We start from the raw sequence: 22,519 nt of genomic DNA on the forward strand, positions 1-22,519 counted from the left end.
TTGGGATCTGATGAACCAAGGGTAAGAGAACCAAGCCACTCGAGCAAAATGATATGTAAAAAATAGGTGTTTATCATCTTCTTCCACACCACACCTTGAGCATAGGGTACTAATATGCTTGGAGAATTTACCTGCTCGAACTCCTGTAGGTATGGCCTTTCTCAATAACCTCCATCCAAATGCTTGCACTCTAGGGGGAATCCTTTTGCACATCCAGATTTTTTTCAATAGACCTTTCGTTTCTGGATTGATTTTGTCTTGGTCGTGGTTCCCCAAGTTCTTGCATTCTTTTAAGGCAAGCATAGTAAGCACTCTTTGTATTGCACTTTCCCGAGGGAGTAAGCTTCCAACATAGTAAGTCATTCTCCTCGGAAGGAAGTATAGGAATTTGCTTGATGTTATTGGCCATGGGTTGCCTGAAGAGCTTATCTATGAGTGTATGATTCCAGCTTTTCTGGTTTGGCATCCAAAGATTATTCACTTGAGCTGGATAAGAGAATCCCTCTTGTTGGGTAAGCAGATTGTCATAGATGGTGTCCCAATCTGTGCACCAAGGGGTACTCCAAATGGATACATTTCCTTTTGCGATTTGGTAGAATAGACAATCACTAGGCACATCCGTCACACAAAGAAAGACATACTAGTACTGTACTAAACTAGGAGCAACCCAAAAAAAACTATACTAGGACTAATGTTGTGTTTGCACTATGATCTCTCGGCGTAGGGCGCTTCTGATTTACAGATTAAGAGGCGGTATAATTTAGACAATCGCTTGCATTTTTTGACCTGGAAGTTGGAACACTCGATTCTAAGAGTATTTAACCAGGATGCTTTATTACTTTTTGGAACACTCGATTCTAAGAGTACCTTTTCTAAAACTGATTCCACTAAATACGTGGCTCAATAGAAATACTGGACACTTACAAAGTCTGGTAAAGCTTCCAGCCACAATGACTGCAGCTCATGCCTCTACGCATACCATAAGCCGCAAGTTGATGTGCCAGCTTGTTACAAACCCTTACGCAATACAAAAATAAAACTGAAATGAAAATTGCCTTCTAGTCGTTGGTCAAGGTAATTACGAACAACAATTAGATGAAAAAATGAATTACAACATCTCATCGTGTGTGAGGTGTGTCCTCTTCTCCTCTGGAAGGCCGTGTATTCTGCCAGCCTCTGTCGAGAATCTTAGGTATACAACCTTCCTAGACCAATTCCACCGTAAGTCACGTCACAACAATTCCACACATAGAAACACGGAACTAGCCACCCAAATTCGTGACGGGTCCCTTGAACCAGTGCCTGGCACTGAAAATCCACGACCCCAACACGAGGATGAAGAGCCCGCCGACGGCGACTGGCGTGTAGTTGAGTGTGTCCTTGGTCACCGGGTACGTGACGGGCAGCGAGAAGAGCACGGTGATGGTGGCCACCCAGAGCACGGCGACCCAGCCCACCACGACGCCGTACCGTCCGAGGTTGAACGGCCCCGGCACGAAGTACTTGCGTGCCAGCGTCACCCGGAAGAAGATGGGCAGCGCGTACGCGATGTAGAGCCCGATCGTGGCGATCGACACCATCGCTTGGAACGCCACCAGGCTGCCCAGTGACTGCAGTTTTCAGTTTTCAGAGCAGGATTAGATTGGTGTGTGCCTGAAAGATTTTTCGGTGAAATGTGCGTTCTGGTGCCAGTCAATCGTTTAATTACCGGCAACGCCATGCACAGGGAGATGAAGGTCGAGAGCCAGACGGCGTTGATGGGCACCTCGTGCTTGTTGACCTTCTGCCACACGGACGACAGCGGCATTGCCCCGTCTCTCGAGAATGCGTACGCCATCCTAAGCATCAGAACGAGCGACTGAGCGATGCAGACAAATGACAATACGCCCCGTCTAATGGGAAGCAAAGCAGGGGATGATCACCTGGAGTTGCTTGTCACCGAACTCATGCCGCAGAAGTATATGGCGACGGCAACGATTCCCAGGCAGACGATCCCGCCCACGCCGCTACCGTACCGGCTCTTGAACGCTTCGTAGAACACCTGGGCGATCGCGTACCCTCCGGCTTCATTGTTGGGGCTCAGCAGGGATGGTATGTCCTTCACCGCAAATGTGATGCCCAGTATGTATCCCCAGCCGACTACTATGGATATACCGATCGCGCTGATGATCCCGATCGGGCCGTTCGTGTCTGCGTTTTTCGTCTCCTCAGTCTGCAAGAACAGAGAACCAACAAGCTGTTAGATTTGGCCGCACATTGCTATCATATCAAGATTTGCTTGGTCCCCCCCCCCCCCTTACCATATGCGCTGATGCGTCGTATCCCAGGAGTGTGTACTGGCTCATGAGGAGCCCCAGGACAAAGATGTAAAGGTTGCTGTGTATTCCGGCGCTGTTGTCAGTGTTGAAATGGGTGAAGACAAACTCGGCGCTAGCCCTCTCGGTAGCAACAGTCGGCACAACAATCATCAAGACAAAGACACCTGCAGAGAACCACACACGCCCTCATCAATAAAGTGGATGCGAGGATGGTTCTTGCTCTTATTCTCTACTACTAGGTTCAATGAGAATCTGTGCGAATTAATAATCTTGTAGGTTAAGCGAGAACGCGAGAGATGTGTGACCTAGCATGTTCCAAGCAGCCGCGAACTGGCCAAAGAAGGAGAGCAAGGAGATGGGGAGGCTATTGATGATGGCGTGGCTGAGCAGGATGGCAGCGTGGATGGCGATGACGACGTACTTGGACGCCAGGTACCCTCCTCCGTTGGCGCCGCCGGTGCTGAGAAGGATGATCACCTGGATCAGCTGCGCCAGCGAGTAGTCCACGCTGGTTGTCACCGCCCACTGCAAAGCGCAGCTCAATCAATTAGCACGGAGTGAGATAAGCACTGCCAGTTCTGGCTTCTGGGAGAGATATTGTGGTGTGGGTTTACCTGTCCAACGATGTTAAACCTGCATGCAGCACGGATGAACAGCATTAGGGCGGGCCGAAAAATATTGGAACAGGAGGCAAGTAATATTAGTACATGATCGTGAAGGATACTTGTTCCAGCATGGACTTATGAGTAGGTTTTGGTTACCGGTATGATATTTTTCTTGGCGGGACAGGATTGGCGGTAGCCATGGTTACCGGACATATACAAAACGAGATTTACGACTAAAATTTAAATTCAAATTCCAATAATATTTATATATTTTCAGTCTAGTTTCTTGAGGAGGGAGGAGAGAGTTGGGATTGAGCGATGGGGTGGGATCGAGAGAAATGTAGGGTTAGTTGGGCGCCTCTGTTCAGCCTAAATTCAAACCGAGTCAAGATTTTTTGGTTGAGGTGCCCATTTACCGGAGGAGGCTGGGAAATCCGACTCTGCTTATGAGCAGTAAATAGTATCTAAGAAAAATGCGAAATCCATCAGCAGCATCCGAGCACCTATGTGCCTTTTTTTGACAAATTTGAATAAAATATTTCATGGACTCCAAAAAAAAATCTGAAAATAAATAAACGCATACATATATACATTCCGGTAGGGCAGTGGAGGCCGTTTAATTCATATGATCATATCACATAGTACATAATTTCATAAGAATATTGTAGAGTAGCTTGAGGTTAGATCTCATGAGGAAAAAAATCGCTAAGATAAAACAGAATTATTCTTCCCATAGGATTTAAATAGACATGACATCTCAATCCTATAGGATTTCTATTTCTATACTTTTCCTACCATGTGATCCAAACAAACCCTAAAACTACTCTAAAAACGATCAGGTAAGACCTTGGCCAGCAGCCACACTGGAAAGTTAGCGAAGATACTCCGCTATCATATGTTAATGGCTGAGCCCAAGCACCTAAAATGATAATTAAGCTCGTGTATATTCGCTAGTGATTCTCATGTGTGTAGTTTTGAGCCTTATATAGTCCATCTCAATGTCACCACAATCACATTACGCCCCCTCATGTGACATGTGATCATTCGGATGAAGGTCTCTATTTCAAGAAAAAGAAAAAATGGCCCGCAGGCCGATAACATTCAAAATTCTTCCATCGTTTGTGTTTGTATATTGTTGCAACTTAAATGGGGACATACTACAAGTTGAACGTTCAGTTCAGTGATGACATATCACAACAATCTCAACACTCAGATCGCCTGTTTTGTTTTCAGCATATAACATGTAGTGTGTTGTAATGAAAAAAATCGGGTATGAATTTGGTTGTCAGTAAAAAAAATGTGAATGCAGTAGCAAGCAAGCGATGCTTACCAGCCGGTGAGCCAGGAGGCGAAGGGGCCCCAACGTCGCTCGCTGCAGAGCTTGGCGCTCCAGAAGTAGAGACCACCAGAGGTAGGGTAGGCGGAGCAGATCTCAGCCATTGCTAGGCCAACGATAACGGTGAAGGTGCCCGCGATCGGCCAACCGTACACCATGGTCACCGGCCCGCCGAATTCGAGACCCGTCCCGTACAACGTCGTGATGCCGGTTAGCACTGACACGATCGAGAAGGTCACCGAGAAGTTGGACAACAGCCTGCATGATAGAGTCTAAATGTCGTCAGCACAGACTTTTGATATGTGACACTTGCTTATTTGCAAATCACAAAATAGTGGAACAGTGAAGATGGATTGTGAAGAAACTCACAATAACAATAACAAAAAGCTACATATGTTTTGGGCTGAACTGGTTTAGCAGGCAAGGCTTTTCATGTCTAGTTGGGCCCTTTCTAATCATGTGTATCAGTCTTAGTACATTGCTTTGCCTAAAGAAGCTAGTACTCCTACATTGCTTCCTTCACTACAGTGATACTACAGTTCAGCATTAATTACAGAGTCAAAAAAGACTAGGACACACAAATTCTTCCCCTCCTGCATTGGACAAAGCAAGTGTAGAGCATCCGCAAGCAACCGATTCATCGTTGACACACACAACCAAACACCCAACAGGCAGGCGGCAGCAGCAGCTAGTCAGAAGTAACTAGAGTCCATTTATCCACATCAAACAAATTGGACCGAATTAAACTACTGTAGTAAATCGATAGATCAGCAGGATCGATCTGCGCAGTAGCTAAACAGAGCAAAGAAGATATAGCTGAACAGAGCGAATAAGAAATAGGGTCGATTTCTGGACCAGTGAGGAATGGACGGCAGTGAATGCGCACGTACGAGAGATTGCGCTTGAGCTGCGGCTTGTAGCCAAGCAGCCGCAGCTTTTTGGAGTCGTAGTCCTCGCTGCCGGAGACCATGGCGGCCTCGTCGTCGCCGGCGAGCCGGATGTAGCTGCTCTGCCCTGCCATGCTCACCCCTCCGCTTCCGCCACCTGGAGACTGGCAGTGGCTCCGAGAAGTAGACCTTTTCTGCGTCTCCAAGCCCCGAGTGTGTAGGTAACTAGCACTCCGGGATCAAGATGCCATCCATGTCTCAGGACACGAGCTTAAAAGGAAGACGGCCAATCCGTCGGGGAGGGAGGAGAGCGTGTGGTGAGGAGGGGCCGGGTTTCCTGTCTGCCCCGATATTCCCTCGCGAGCACGTGGGTTTGATCTCCTTATCTCTGCAGTGTCTCACTCACCTAAAAGTGCCTTCTGATTAAAAATGAAATTAAGGTACCCTCGTGCAAATAATGCAGATTTGGCGTACTGTGCAGTATCACTGGCACAAGTTGCGAAGGAGATCGCGCGGGATTTGCAGGCGTGCTGCACGATTCGCTGCCATATGTTTTATCATATTAAATCGGCATAGAATCAGTACGAATCTTTGTCGAAAAAGAATCAGTACGAATACCTGCCGCGACATGGCTCAGAAAAATCGAATTGAACAGTCAAACCTCAGCTACAGAAAGGTTTTTTTTTTTTGAAACGGAGCTACAGAAATGATCGATTTTCACAATTTTTTTTTAAACGGAGGCAATTTTTTTGACACATCCATTAATTAAGAAGAAGGTGACAACATGGCAACCGCCACACTCACCAACAGCCCCAATCTCACGGACACACCCACTCAATCCAACACATGAGATTACAAGGGCACACGAACAAACACTCCAAACATGACACACCTACACCTATACCGCGCCGATAAAGACAAGCACGAGCAAAGGGGGCAACCATCAAGAAATTGCAGATGCCTTTGCTATAACACCCCTCTTTTTGCTTGGACACTCGTTAGATTTGTCCTTCCCAAAGGCTGATCTTGGCTATCATATCTAGGGTAGGCCAAGGTGGTAAGAAAAACGCAAATCTCTCTCGCAACGAAAGCTCTGGGCATAGGTGTCAACACCCCTGACTCAACAACCCCATCACCTATAGGAACAACCTACCTGCTGGACCCAGACGTGAGTGACACTGGCGCGTCGACATCACCACCCTTCTCAAGGTCAATCGTCTCGTGCTCAGAGGCAGCCAACACATCAGGCAGGGACGACTGGCATTAGCCCAAGATTTGCACAATTCGAAGTCTACTGTACGACGACATTAGCGCTTTTCGCTGAGACGTGCTACTCTCTCTTGAAATAGGCTTTCGCCCCGCTATATTAATATATCACACCACCGATACAACATAGGATCCATTGTTGGGCAAACAACACAAAGGAAGCCCAAAAGAAAACACAAAAGAAAGAAAAGATAAACTAATGCCGAAAGGGTCGGATCAACGAAAACGGAGATGCCTCGCAACCGCTGCGTCCGCCGGATAATTCCCACCACGCTCCTAGCACTCTGAAGTTCCGCGTACCAAGCAACACCTTAAAGAAGGGGTGCGACGACGACGCCACTTCTGCCCGGAGTAGTCCTAGGGTTTCCCCCGGTACGCGCAAAGACAAGGAAACAAGGCTTCACACAACGCCCTTCAAGAAGGAAGAATGGCGCGGGCGTCACCGCGTCGGTGCCGGCAAAGCCGACAGAGATTTATCCCGACCCTCGCGACCTCGCCTTGGACACTCCATCGTGCTCCACCACACCCGCCACCCACCACCATGCGCCACCACGGCTTTGAAGCACCACCGTCGTCTCACCGTGACCAACGAAGTGGGGTCATCACGAACAAGACGAGCCAATCGGGAGCGAGAGGCAGCATGTCAGCAGCCACGCCGAAGGTACCACCTCCACCGCCACCTGCGGACACCGACCGGACGCGGCGACCGAAACACACCAGGCCCACCTACTACTCACTGGTGCTACTAGATACCCCGCATCAGTCTTTCTTTGCCGCAGCTAGCGGCGACCTCTGCACCACCGATGAGCTCCACCGCATCACCTCAATGACGCAGAAGTTCAGCATCACACTTCTCCTGTACTTGACCTCGCCGAGCTTCGACGCGGCACAAAGCAGCCTCGGGAAAGGAAGGGACGGGCCGTCTCTGCGCGCTGGTGAGCGTGGGAGCAAGGAGTTCAGGTACGCGGCCACGATCCGACGTAGCAGCCGGAGCGGCGACCAACACGATACAGCTCGAAGCCGCCTCATCCTCCGCACCGTCGAGCCGAGGAGGATCGGGCACCGGCAGAGCCTGACCCCTCTGTCAGCCGAGGGTAGCCGCTCGTAGCTCCCCCGGCGATCACAGAGTGACCGAACTTTCTAGCACACCGTGAAGCCGACGGTCGTTCCATGCAAAAAAGGAAATTCGCTGTTTTTTTTTTTTTTGCGAAACATATTACACGCACACCCTACCCCTATGAGCACATCCGAAGGCACCTCGCGGCCCTCGCTGACGACGGAACGTCGTCTCTCACTGAAAAATATTCCATCTTTAATGAGACACCAAAGTGTTAAAACTCGAGTTTAAACTCTTATAGGATGGGATGTGACTGTCCTCTAACCACCCAACTAAAGATTGGTTCTTTCGTTGTTTCGTTGTATCGTGAACCCTCATGTTCGGTTCTTGTGTATTTGTATGTGTTTCGGTGTGTGGTTTGAGTTTGATTACTTGTCTAGAAAAACTGAACCCCGTGTTGGTCCAGTTGTGGAAACTGCTGAGCTTGACTTGACCGGGTTGCCTGTGCAGTTGGGAAGAGTAAAACTAACTGAACCTGACACCTACGTTCAGCTGACTTTTTTTGTTGTTGAGAAACACAGTACAAACGTAGCGCTCACATATACACGCGCATATATTCTTCCCTATGAACACATACATACTCTACCCCTATGAGCATCTGCGAAATACTAACGGTAGATTGGATCTTGAAATTACATTCAGCTGACTTAGCAGATGAGGCAGAAAGGAATTCTCTGAACCTATCGTCTTGTTACAAGAACATATTCCAAGAGATGTCGCTAGCATTGGACATGCCATTTGCTCCTAGCTGCTGCATTTTCAAAGAACAACTCCGCAAAGGCCGGCCTACAAGCACACGGCGCCGTGAAACTACTGATATTGAAAGTACAAGCAATGTTAAGTAAGCATTTTCATGACATGACATGCCATTAAATAAGAAGAGAGGTATTTATGGTAACTTGCCAAGGACGAAGCTCCCGGTAGGATAAGATAGGGCAGCCTTCCTACCTAGATTTTTTATAAAAACATTCAGATGCGCGTGTTTTTGCTAAATAATTTGAGTGATCAGGTATAAAAACGGATGGTGTATGAAAAAGTTATGCTTGTTTAAGTGAACACCAGAGAAAACCAACTTTAAACCGTAAATTAAGACTAGATACTAAAAATAAACTCATTTTTAGCTGCAATGTGAACAAAATTGCTTGTCTTACAAGCATTTATCATAGATTTGACTATTTACAAGATAACCTTAAGTCATTATTAATTCATGCATGAAAAATAGGAGACTTCGAGTCAAATTAATATCTATCACATGCATCCTTATATATTTACTATTTTTTTTATTTCTATCACATGCATCCCTATATATTTACTATTTTTTTATTTTTATTCTCTAGTTTGAATAAAATGAGATCAAATGACAACTCACTTGGTCTTCCTTGGACAAATGTTTTAGAAACACTAAGTGAACACCATTATCAAATAGGGATTTCTATTTTCGTGCCCCTGGTTCGTTAGTTGTGCTCAGTTTTCCCCAGTCTCTTAACTTTTCCTCGGTTTTCCCCTCCCTCTAGTTTGAAACCCGTCGTAGACGCTCGGACGAGAGGGTTGCCGTCAGGTCAAAGGCCTTACCGTTACCGTTAATCTGACGGGTGGGGCTGCACAGAGGGCAGTTCCTCTCTGACCGTCTCGTGCTGACGGGTAGCCATCCATCTGTCGCTGAAGCGTGGGCCGTTTTATTTCCTGATTGTATACGCAGTGCTGCCAATGACAAATGGGGCCGCTCTATAGGGCTGCCACAACCAATGACCAATGGGGTCGTCTATTTTTCAGGAAAAGACATATATAACCGCTCTGTGGGGCTGCTGCAGCCAATGACCAGTGGGGTCGTCTATTTTTCACGAAAAGACATATATTGCCGCTCTGTGGGGCTGCCGCAGCCAATGACCAGTCGGGTCGTCTATTTATTTAGAGAAAATCATATATTCCTGCTCTGTGGGGCCTCCGCAGCCAATGACCGCTGGGGTCGTCTATTTATTTAGAGAATATCATATAGAGCCGCTCTGTGGGGCCTCCGCAGCCAATGACCGCTGGGGTCGTCTATTTATTTAGAGAATATCATATAGAGCCGCTCTGTGGGGCCGCCTCAGCCAATGGCAGGTGACTATTTTCGCAGCTTAATCTAAAGTGAATTTTATGCTAAACATGGTGCTTCCCGACGGTGACCTTGCAGTGGCGGCGAGCATAGTCGTTCTGACCATGCTGATATCGGCATCGTTTGGAGGCTGTGGTGCTCGAATCATGGTGGAAATTGTGATATAATTTTTTAAATGCATAATATATAGGAAAATAGCTAGATCTCTAAATCGATGCATATGAAGCTACATATATATTCTTGGTCATAATCCCCTCATCTAAAGGGGATGGATGGATGGCTTCATGTCGTCGTCGCTTTCATCGTCAGTATCTTCGTCGTCCGAGTAGTAGTACTTCCTGCACATTGTTCCGTCAAACACCTTCACTGTGAGCACATCATCGCCTTCATATTTGAAGCGTACGAAGCAACCGAAATCCACACCGTGCGCGATGGCGAAATTCTCCCAGCCCTTGTCGAGGTACATCCGACCTTGACCGTCAAATAGGACCTCCACGGTCCAGAGACGAGGACCACAATCAGCTGCTCGCAGATACACCTTAGCTGGCTCCTAGCCGTCAAGATAGTCCGCAAACTTTTTTGGGAGTGCCTGCAAAGAGATTGAGCGCCGATCGTTTGAAATAAAGGTTTTTTAGAATATGCCCATAATTAATCACATGCATCATATATGTGGGAACACGTACCTTCTTGACCAAAGGGTCTTCATAGACGACGATGAAGAACTCCTCTATGATCAATGGCAGTGTTGACGGTGGTGGTGGCAATGATGATGATCCACCACCCCGGCCGCCCCTTCCCCTTCCCCTTCCGGTCCGCGTCCGAGACGTGGAAGCCATGGCAATGGATCAAGTGTATGTGAACGAAGAAGAGAGAGGCAGAACCTATTGACACAAGGGATGGCCGTTGTGGGTGTTTATAAGGGAGAGATAACCGTTGTAGGGGTTTACACATAAATTAAGAAGGAGGTGACCGTTGTGGGGGTTTACACAATAAATTAAGGAGGACATGACCGTTGTGGGGGTAGTCATCTAGGTTTTGTGTTTAGTCAAACTTTTTAAACTTTGACCACATATATAGGAAAAAGTAGTATCATTTATGACACTAATTTAGTATCCCGAGATTCGTTTTGAAATGTAGTTTCAAATTATACCAAAATCTCATCATATATGTTGCTACTTTTTTATTTATGGTTGGTCAAAACTTAAAATATTTGACTTAGTACAAAAGCTAGAAGTACACTTATTTGTGGACGGAGGGAGTATATCTCAACAAAAAATTAATGCGGACTATCTTGATGGAAATGAAACTTCGTGATATAGTTTATCATTTTACCGTGAAAAGTAATGCCTAAAAGAAATGGTAATTCGTGATAGTTTATCATTTTACCGTAATGGCTACAAGAAATCGGTGATTGTTCATAATTTTTTGTGTGGAAAGTAATGGCTACAAGAAATGGGTGATGGTGTATCATTTTTTGCGTGGAAAGTAATGGCTACAACAAATTGGTGATGGTGTATCATTTTTTTGCGTGAAAAGTAATTGCTACAACAAATGGGTGATGGTGTATCATTTTTTGCGTGAAAAGTACAAATCGGTGATGGTTTATCATTTGTTGCGTGAAAAATAATGCCTAAAAGAGTTTATAATTTAGCTCGTGAAAAATAATGCAGAAAACTAAACTTTAGCGTACTGGGTAACCGCCCTTTAGCATACATAGAGGGTGGAAGCTAACCGCCGACAGAGAGAGAGAGAGAGGGTGGTGGCCCCGACCAGAGAGAGATAGGGGTTATCCTGCCCTTTAAATCATACGATCAACGGTCGGCGGGCACGATCCGCGTGACATGGGCTAGACCAATCTATTTTCCACGGAGTATTCCAGAAGACCGAAGAAGAGTCGAGGAAGGCCAGCAGGGGGCCCACACCATAGGGCGGCGCGGGGGGCCCCACTGCCGCGCCAAGGTGTGGTGAGGGAGCCCCCTGGCTCCCCCGACGCTGCCCCTTCGCCTATTTATTCCTTCGTCTTCGAAAACCCTAGCACCGAGAGCCAAAATGCGAGAACAGTTCCAGAGACGCCGCCGCCGTCAACCCTATCTCGGGGGGTTCAAAAGATCTCCTCCGGCACCCTGCCGGAGAGGGGAATCATCACCGGAGGGCTCTACATCACCATGCCCGCCTCCGGACTGATGCGTGAGTAGTTCATCCTTGGACTATGGGTCCATAGCGGTAGCTAGATGGTTGTCTTCTCCTATTATGCCATCATGTTTAGATCTTGTGAGCTGCCTATCATGATCAAGATCATCTATTTGTAATGCTACATGTTGTGTTTGTTGGGATCCGATGAATATGGAATACCATGTCAAGTTGATTATTGATGTATCATATATGTGTTATTTATGATCTTGCATGTTCTCCGTTGCTAGTAGAGGCTCTGGCCAAGTTGATACTTGTAACTCCAAGAGGGGGTATTTATGCTAGATAGTGGGTTCATGCCTCCATTGAATCTGGAACAGTGACATAAAGTTCTAAGGTTGTGGATGTGCTATTGCCACTAGGGATAAAACATCAATGCTTTGTCTAAGTATATTTGTATTGTTTACATTACGCACAGTACTTAATGCAATTGTCTGTTGTTTGCAACTTAATACTGGAAGGGGTGCGGATGCTAACCCGAAGGTGGACTTTTTAGGCATAGATGCATGCTGGATGACGGTCTATGTTCTTTGTCGTAATGCCCTAAGTAAATCTCATAGTATTCATCATGATATGATGTGCATTGTAATGCCCTCTCTATTTGTCAATTGCCCAATGATGTCTACGCACGCTTCTATTCCTGTAGACAGTGTTGGGCCTCCAAGAGCAGAGGTTTGTAGAACAGCAGCAAGTTTCCCTTAAGTGAATCACCCAAGGTTTATCGAACTCAGGGAGGTAGAGGTCAAAGATATCCCTCTCAAGCAACCCCTGCAATTAAGATACAAGAAGTCTCTTGTGTCCCCAACACACCTAATACACTTGTCAGATGTATAGGTGCACTAGTTCGGCGAAGAGATAGTGAAATACAAGTAATATAGATGATTATAAGTAGTAATTGCAATCTGAAATAAAAATGGCAGCAAGCAAACATGTAGCAGAACTTGTTGGAAACAGTGTTTCAGTGCTTAGAAACAAGGCCTAGGGATCATACTTTCACTAGTGGACACTCTCAACAATGATCACATAATTGGATAATTAGATAACTTCTCTTCACTTGTGCTACTCTGAATCACTCTCCTATTGGAGTCACTAATCATCACGTAGTGGCTACGAAAGCTCCACTCAAAGTTCATCAAGTACTTGACAAACACCACTCATAGGGATATCCTTGATGACCCACAAGTATAGGGGGTGTATCGTAGTACTTTCGATAAATAAGAGTGTCGAACCCAACGAGGAGCATAAGGTGTGTTGACAAGCAGTTTCGATGAAGGATTCACTGTAAATGCTCACAGACAAGTATTCAGGGGGTTTTGATATAGCAGATAAATAAAGTACAAGTAAGTAAAATGCAAGAGTAATAATTGCAGCGAGTGGCCCAATCCTTTTCAGCACAAAGCACAAGCCGGTTTGTTTACTTATGATGACCAAACGTTCTTGAGGACACACGGGAATTTAGTCTAGTGCTTTCGCTTCATATAGTTGATTAATCTTCATTGTTTTGATAAGTGTTGTGTGGGTGAACCTATGCTAATGCACCGCCCTTCCTAGGACTAATACATACTTGTGATTAAACCGTTGCAAGACTCCGCAAATACAAGAAAGTAATTAAGATAAATCTAACCACAGCCTTAAACTCTGAGATCCTGCTATCCCTCATGCATCGATATACCAACGGGGGTTCAGGTTACTATCACTCCGGCAACCCCACAATTGGCAAACGAATACAAGATGCATTCCCCTAGGCCCATAAAGGTGAAGTATCATGTAGTCGATGTTCACATGACACCACTAGAAGAATAACACCACAACTTAAATATCAAACCATTAAATATTACTCAACATAGTTCACTACTAACATTTAGACTTCACCCATGTTCTCAAGAACTAAACGAACTACTCACAAGACATCATATGGAACATGATCAGAGGTGATATGATGATGAATAACAATCTAAACATAAACCTTGGTTCAATGGTTTCACTCAATAGCATCAATAACAAGGAGTAATCAATACCGGGAGAGTTTCCCCTATGAAATAATGAAGATTCAACCCTAGATGTTACAGCGGAGACGAGGTGCAGCGGTGGAGATGATGGTGTCGGCGGTGGAGATGATGGTGATGATGATCCCAATGAAGTCCAGCTCGATGACGGTGATGATGGCGACGATTTCCCCCTCCGGGAGGGAATTTCCCCGGCAGATTTCAGCCTGCCGGAGAGCTCTTTTCTCTCTGGTGTTTTTCCGCCCCGCAGAGGTGGCTGTGACTATCCTCGATGATCCTCCGCACCTTAGGGTTTTCGGGAGATGAAGTACGCGAAGGGGAGATGGCCGAGGCCGGGGGTCGTGGGCCCCCTCCCCACAAGGCGGCGCGCCCGGCCTGGTGGTCGCGCCGGCCTATGGGGGGCCCATGGTGGCCCTCCTCGGCCTCCCCTTTTGGTTGGCTCCGTCATCTGGAAAACTAGGAGTTTCGGTATATTTTCCGTCAATTGTTGATCTTCAGAAATATTGTATCCTGACGGTGCTTTTTCCAGCAGAATTCTGACTCCGGTGAGTGATTCTCCAATAATCATGAAACATGCAAAATAGGTGAAATAACATAAGTATCATCTCTAAATATGAAATATATCAATGAATAACAGTAAATTATGATATAAAATAGTGATGCAAAATGGACGTATCAACTCCCCCAAGCTTAGACCTCGCTTGTCCCCAAGCGAAACTGAACTCGGTAAACAAGACCACATGTTTATGGAGTGAAGAGTCGATAAATGAAATACGGACAAGAAGCATAAACTTAATTCACACAAGACATTCTAGTGAACAACTTCCTCATATAACTCAACTTGAAACAAGTAAAGGTAAATAACAATTAAAGGTGCATAGGAAATCATAATTGGTAATGGCAAACTTCGTCTTGGTCAAAGACAATTAACAGATTGTACTTTATCTTTCGAGTATAGATAACCTTCAAAATCATATTCATTCAGATAAAATTTGTACTAAACAAGGAAGAATAAAAGACATGGTTACATAGATCACAATATAAATGCTTGGATCACAACAACTCAATTGCTTGCTTGAGATAGAGGGAAATAGGTTTACTGACTCAACATAAAAGTAAAAGATAGGCCCTTCGCAGAGGGAAGCAGGGATTAAATCATGTGCTAGAGCTTTTTGAGATAGAGGGAAATAGGTTTACTAACTCAACATAAAAGTAAAAGATAGGCCCTTCGCAGAGGGAAGCAGGGATTAAATCATGTGCTAGAGCTTTTTAAGTTTTGAAATCATAAAGAGAGCATAAAAGTAAACTTTTGAGAGGTGTTTGTTGTTGTCAACGAATGGTAGTGGGCACTCTAACCCCCTTGCCAAACAGACTTTCAAAGAGCGGCTCCCATGAAGGACGTTATCTCTACCAGCAAGGCAGATCATCCCTCTTCTCTTTTGTTTACACATGTACTTTAGTTTTATTTATGGATGACACTCCCCCCAACCTTTGCTTTCACAAGCCATGGCTAACCGAATCTCGGGTGCCTTCCAACATTTCACATACCATGGAGGAGTATATATTTGCAAAATTAAGTTGCTTACTGATGAATCAGGGCAAAACATGTGAAGAGAATTATTAATGAAAGTTTAATTAATTGGGGCTAGGAACCCCGTTGCCGGCTCTTTTTGCAAGATTATTGGATAAGCGGATGTGCCACTAGTCCATTGGTGAAAGTCTGCCCAACAAGATTGAAAGATAAAACACCACATACTTCCTCATGAGCTATAAAACATTGACACAAATAAGGAGTAATAACTTTTGAATTGTTTAAAGGTAGCACATGAAGTCTTCACTTGGAATGGCAGAGAAATACCACATAGCAGGTAGTTATGGTGGACACAAATGGCATAGGTTTTGTTTAAGGTTTTGGATGCACGAGAAGCATTCCCTCTCAGTACAGGTCTTTGGCTAGCAAGGTTGGTTAGCAAGCATAAGAGTTGAGGGAAATAAACAAATATACATGTGATAGAAACAATCATGCATCTTCCTTGTAAGCACAAACAATTTTAACTTCAGAATACTAAGCTCATAGCTAACAAGAAAGAAAGATAATGAAATAATATATCTACATGTATTTCCCTCTTTTCTACTTAAACCTCAAAGTATTGTTGCTGTTGACCAATGCTAAGTTTGCCAAAACCAAATAGATTTACTTAATGCTCCCAAAGTGATACCAATACTAACAACAAGATCAATCATATAACCGAAATTGCAAACTAAAATAAGGTGTGCAAAAAGTAAATGATAGAACTTCTCATTAATATTCCATAACGATAAATCACACCAAGGGATACATAGATAACCAACTAAAAGAGAGATACTTCCACAGTGCAAACCATCTTATATGATAACTTCCCTACTCATGATATGACACTACTTGACAGTAAAAAGGTAAAAGATAGTGATGATGTGATACCGCGACACTCCCCCAAGCTTGGAACAAACCAAGGGGGTGCCAATACCAATGATGAATTACTCCTTCGGTGGTGATGGCGAATTATTGATAAGCTTCTTAACAAGCTCCTTTAGCTCATCAATCTCGTGAGTGAGGTTGCGGATCAGCTCCGAATTGTGCTCGACGCGGTTAAGAAGTATGTCAGATGGTGAGTCCCAACTCTTAGAGTTGTTTCCCCACTCTTCAGCTTCATGTTTCATCCTTCATGCAGTGTTAGAACGATCCATATCCCAACTGCTAGGCAATACTGCCTTGGGAATCCTTTCAATTTGACTATTATGAATTAGAGTGTGGAAGGGGTTGTCGATGCCTGGAGGAGATGTCCTTGGAGCTAGGAAGCGACGTGGGACTTTTCCTCCGGTGCTATTCGTGCGCTTCTCTTGGGGTTGAAAGGATTTGCCACCACCCCGATGCTTGCGACGGTGGCACGCGGGTATACACGCGGGTCTTCCTCCACTTCTCCTTCATCTTCACTCTCGACTTCTTCTTTAAACTCGGGGTCTTGAATACCTTCCTCAAAAGGCCCCTTGCCCTTGTTGTTGGAGACCATGGTGCTTCTAGATCAAAAACAGATCCTGGCAGAAAACAGCTCGAAACAAAACACAACGAGAAAACGATATGCGGACCTCGGGGGATCCGGGGGATTATATAGCAAAAAAAATCACGACCGAAGGAAAGTACCAGGTCGAACCAGAGTGGAAGAGGGACTCCGAGGAGCCGTCCCCATACGGCGGCGCGGCCAGGGTGGGGCCCGCGCCACCACGTGGGGGCGCGCCCTCATGCGTCTCCTCCGCTCCGATTCGATCTCGTAATTTTTCATATTTCCTAAAAATAGCAATAACATTGTTCGGAAAGTTAAACGCGGACTTTTTATTACGAATACTGTTACCTATTCAAAGTCGAACTCTGCAGAACTATCAATTTGATCTTTGATGAAAGTTTCCGGAGTCATCACTCGAATAACATCAACATCTTCATTATAAGAATATCCAGAAATATAATGCTTGAGTCTTTGTCCATTCACCACTTGTGTGGCATCACCTTTCAAAGAAGAAATTTTTATTGCCCCTGAACGATACACCTCCTCAATGACATATGGTCCTTCCCATTTTGAGAGTAATTTCCCTGCAAAAAATCTGAGACGAGACCGATACAATAGGACTTTATCTCCAACATTAAATTCTCTTTTAATAATTCTTCTATCATGCCATTTCTTAACTTTCTCCTTAAAAAGTTTAGCATTTTCATAAGCTTCACTTCTCCACTCGTCTAAAGAGCTCAATTGTAGCAACCTTTTCTTACCGGCAAGTTTAAAATCTTTATTAAGTTCTCTTACAGCCCAATAAGCTTTGTGCTCTAGTTCTAAAGGTAAATGACAAGCTTTTCCATAAACCATTTTATAAGGAGACATTCCCATAGGATTTTTATAAGCGAGTTCTATAAGCCCACAACGCTTCCTTCAACTTACTAGCCCAATTTTTTCTAAATTTATTAACGAGTCTTTTGCAAGATAGATTTAATTTCTCTATTTGATAATTCTACTTGCCCACTAGTTTGAGGATGATAAGCGGAAGCAATCCTATGATTAATACCATATTTAGCAAGAGTTTTTCTAAAACCACCATGAATAAAATGAGAACCTCCATCAGTCATAAGATATCTAGGTACTCCAAACCTAGGAAAAATAACATCTAAAAGCATTCTTAAAGAGGTCTCACCATCAACACTTTTTGTGGGTATGACTTCCACCCATTTAGTAACATAACCAACAGCAACAAGTATATGAGTGTTACCTTCTGAAGAAGGGAAAGGACCCATAAAGTCAAATCCCCAACAATCAAATGGTTCAATAACAAGAGTATAATTCATAGGCATTTCATTGCGTCTGGAGATATTACCAACTCTTTGACATTCATCACAAGATAAAATAAACTTCCTTGCATCTTTAAAGAGAGTTGGCCAATAAAAGCCTGACTGTAGAACCTTTTGTGCGGTTCTATCTCCGGCGTGATGTCCTCCATAAACACTACCATGACACTTACTCAATATCTCTTGTTGTTCATATTCGGGGACACATCTTTGCATGATACCATCCACTCCTTCTTTATATAAGTGTGGGTCATCCCAAAAATAATGCCTCAAGTCATAAAAGAATTTCCTCCTTTGCTGAGTTGAAAAGGTTGGAGGCAAGTACTTGGAAACAATAAAGTTAGCATAATCAGCATACCAAGGACTATCTCGCGAGCTCACCTTTATTACAGCCAATTGTTCGTTTGGAAAACTATCCTTAACAGGAACAGGATCATACGCAATATTTTCCAATCTAGACAAATTATCAGCAACAGGATTATCAGCACCTTTCCTATCTACAATATGTAAATCAAATTCTTGTAAAAGAAGCACCCATCTAATAAGCCTTGGCTTAGCATCTTTCTTTTCCATAAGGTACCTAATTGCAGCATGATCAGTATGAATTGTGACTTTTGAATCAACAATGTAAGGTCTAAACTTATCACACACAAAAACTACAGCTAATAATTCTTTTTCAATTGTAACATAATTTCTTTGAGCAGCATCAAGAGTTTTACTAGCATAATGAATAACATTCAATTTTTTATCTACTCGCTGTCCAAGAACAGCACCTACAACAAAATCACTAGCATCACACATAATTTCAAAAGGTAAATTCCAATCAGGAGGTTCAACTACGGGAGCAGTTGTTAAGGCTTTCTTTAGAGTTTCAAAAGCTTCTTTACAATCATCATCAAAAACAAAAGGTACATCTTTTGAAGAAGATTAGTAAGAGGCTTTGAAATTTTAGAGAAATCTTTAATAAATCTTCTATAAAAACCAGCATGACCAAGAACACTACGAATACCTTTAACATCCCTAGGATAGGGCATCTTCTCAATCGCTTCAACTTTAGCTCTATCAACTTCAATACCTCTCTCAGAAATTTTATGTTCCAATACAATTCCTTCATTAACCATAAAGTGACATTTCTCCCAATTAAGAACAAGGTTAGTTTCTTCACATCTCTGCATAACTTTATCAAGGTTTCGCAAACAATTATCAAAATAATTCCCATAGACAAAAAAATCATCCATGAATACCTCTACAATCTTTTCACAAAAACCATGAAAAATAGCAGACATGCATCTTTGAAAAGTAGCAGGAGCATTACATAAACCAAAAGGCATACGCCAATAAGCATAAGTTCCATAGGGACAAGTGAAAGTGGTTTTCTCTTGATCTTTAGCTCTAACGAGCAATTTGTGAAAACCAGAATAACCATCAAGAAAGCAGAAATGAGTATTTTTAGATAACCTTTCTAGCATTTGATCAATAAAAGGTAAAGGGTAATGATCTTTCTTAGTAACTTTATTAACTTTTCGAAAATCAATGCACATTCTATACCCTACAACTACTCTTTGAGGGATGAGCTCATCATTATCATTAGGTATATGATACAACAGTTATTCCTCCTTTCTTAGGAACACAATGCACAGGACTAACCCATCTACTATCACAATAGGATATATAATACCAGCTTCAAGAAGTTTTAATACCTCATTCCTTACCACATCCTTCATCTTAGAGATGGCGATGGAGATGACTCCGGGGGCAATTCCCCGTCCCGGCGGCGTGCCGGAACAGAGACTTCTGTCCCCCGAAACTTGTCTTCGCGATGGCGGCGGCTACGGAACTATTCGTGGAATATGATTGGATGTTTTAGGGTTTTCACGACGGGGAGAATATATAGGCGGAAGGGTGGCCTCAGAGGAGCCAGGGGGTGGCCTTCCCATAGGCTGGCGCGCCAAGGGGTGGGCCCCCTGCTGGCCGCCTCCGATTCTCCTTCGATGTTCTGGAACCCTCCGTGGAAAATAGGGCCATGGGCTTTTGTTTCGTCCAATTCCGAGAATATTTCCTGTGTAGGATTTTTGAAACCAAAAACAGCAGAAAACAGGAACTGGCGCTTCGGCATCTTGTTAATAGGTTAGTCCCGGAAAATGCATCAAAATGATATAAAGTATGGATAAAACATGTAGATATTGTCATAAAACTAGCATGGAACATAAGAAATTATAGATACGTTTGAGACGTATCACCCAACTGTAATTTGTTTACACAATATGTTATTTATCTTATTGGAGAGACACCACTAGTGAACTATGGACCCCAGTCCATTCTTTTACATCTGAAATACAACCTACTGCAATCATTGTTCTCTTTTGTTTTCTGCAAGCAAACATAATTTTCCACACCATACGTTTAATCCTTTGTTTTCGAGCAAGCCGGTGAGATTGACAACCTCACTGTTAAGTTGGGGCAAAGTATTTTGATTGTGTTGTGCAGGTTCCATGTTGGCGCCGGAATCCCTGGTGTTGCGCCGCACTACACTCCTTCACCAACAACCTTCACGTGATCTTCATCTCCTACTGGTTCGATAACCTTGGTTTCTTACTGAGGGAAAACTCGCTGCTGTACACATCGTACCTTCCTCTTGGGGTTCCCAACGGACGTGTGCTTTACCGTCACAAGCAACTACCGGCGTCAACAATAACGTGGAAGCTACACACAACAAAACGAAAATATTTTGCCCCAACTTACAGTGAGGTTGTCAATCTCACCGGTTTTGCTGAACACAAATTATTAAATGTATAGTGTGGAAAGAGATATTTGTTTGCAGTGGAATTAAAGAGAACAATGCTTGCAGTAAGTAAACAGAACTGGATGATTTTATCAGTGTAAAAGAAAGGACCGGTTCACTAGAGATGTCTCTCCATAAAGATAAATAACATGCTCGGTGAACAAATTACAGCTGGGCAATTGACAGAATAAAGACCATACATGACAAGATGATTACTATGAGATTCATTCGGGCATTACAACATAATACATAGACCATAATCCAACTGCATCTATGACTAATAATCCACCTTCCGGTTATCATCCGAACCTCTTCCAGTATTAAGTTGCAAGCAATAAATTATCGCATTAAGCAATGTGTGTAAAGTAAACAATAGAATTATCCTTAGACAAAACATTGTTATTTTCTCCCTAGTAGCAACAACACATCTACAATCTTAGAAGTTATTGTCACTCTTCCAGAAAACTAGAGGCATGAACCCACTATCGAGCGTAAATACTCTCTTTTGGAGTTACAAGCATTTGCTTGGCCAGAGCATCTACTAGCAATGGAGAGCATGCAAGATCATGAATAACATATGGCAAGTATATAATCGATCTCAACATAGTATTCAATATTCATAGGATCCCAACAAACACAACATGTAGCATTACATAAGGATGATCTTGATCATGATAGGCAGCTCATAAGATCTAAACATGAGGCACAAATTGGAGAAGACAACCATCTAGCTACTGCTATGGACCCGTAGTCCAGGGATGAACTACTCACACATCACTCCGGTGGTGATCTCCCTCTCCGGCAGGGTGCCGGAAAGAGCTTCAGAACCCTCCCCAGCTAGGGTCAGCGATGGCGACCGCGACGGAACTTTTTGTGGATGGAGGCTCGGGTGTTTAGGTTTTTCCCGAGATCGTGAATAAATAGACGGAAGGGCGAGGTCGGTGGACGCCTGGGGGGCCCACACCACCCCATGGCGCGGCCAGGGATTGGGCCGTGCCATGGCCTGGTGTGGCCGCCCTGTGGCGCCTCTGCGTCTCTCATCTGGACCCCGTCTTCATTACGGTAAAATAAGAACTTCGGCTTTTGATTAATTCAATTCCGAGAATATTTCCTGTACAACTTTTCTGAAATAGAAAACATCAGAAAACAAGGAACTGACACTGTGACATCTTGTCAATAGATTATTGCTGGAAAATGTATAAAAGTGCAACAAAGTGTAAACAAAACATATATAAATTGCTGTAAAACAAGCATGGAGCATCAAAAATTATAGATACATTTGCAACGTATCAGCATATAAGGAGCCTCCAATTAAGTTGTGGATATTGTCCCAAGCTTTGTGCAGGTTCGGTGACCACACTCAAGGTTCCATAGTGGACCAGAGCTCTAGAGTGAGCCCTTTACGACGTTTGGAGTGCTTTTCCGCGTGAACTTCGGGATACATTGGCATCTCGATGTCACCTCAGTTATTCCTATACCCGAGGTCTTTACTTATGCACTTTACTTTCCGATGGCCATCATGCTTGCTATCACATACTTGCTTTTCTT

At 44.0% G+C, this 22,519-nt stretch overlaps 1 protein-coding gene across 1 annotated transcript; it reads right to left on the reverse strand.

Annotated features, from left to right (window-relative positions):
- Nucleotides 1-882: 882 nt before the first annotated feature.
- Nucleotides 883-5,327, reverse strand: LOC124660632 (amino-acid permease BAT1 homolog). Its single transcript, XM_047198463.1, has 8 exons — nucleotides 5,150-5,327; nucleotides 4,254-4,517; nucleotides 2,933-2,951; nucleotides 2,624-2,843; nucleotides 2,301-2,482; nucleotides 1,923-2,212; nucleotides 1,709-1,838; nucleotides 883-1,610 (listed from the first exon to the last, which is right to left on the reverse strand). Exons 1-8 carry the CDS (start codon nucleotides 5,278-5,280, stop codon nucleotides 1,263-1,265), a joined length of 1,584 nt encoding a protein of 527 aa, XP_047054419.1. The 5' UTR covers nucleotides 5,281-5,327; the 3' UTR covers nucleotides 883-1,262.
- Nucleotides 5,328-22,519: the final 17,192 nt, after the last annotated feature.

This window comes from Lolium rigidum, chromosome 6 (genome assembly GCF_022539505.1).
Source record: "Lolium rigidum isolate FL_2022 chromosome 6, APGP_CSIRO_Lrig_0.1, whole genome shotgun sequence".
In the NCBI taxonomy this organism is placed as follows: Eukaryota; Viridiplantae; Streptophyta; class Magnoliopsida; order Poales; family Poaceae; genus Lolium; species Lolium rigidum.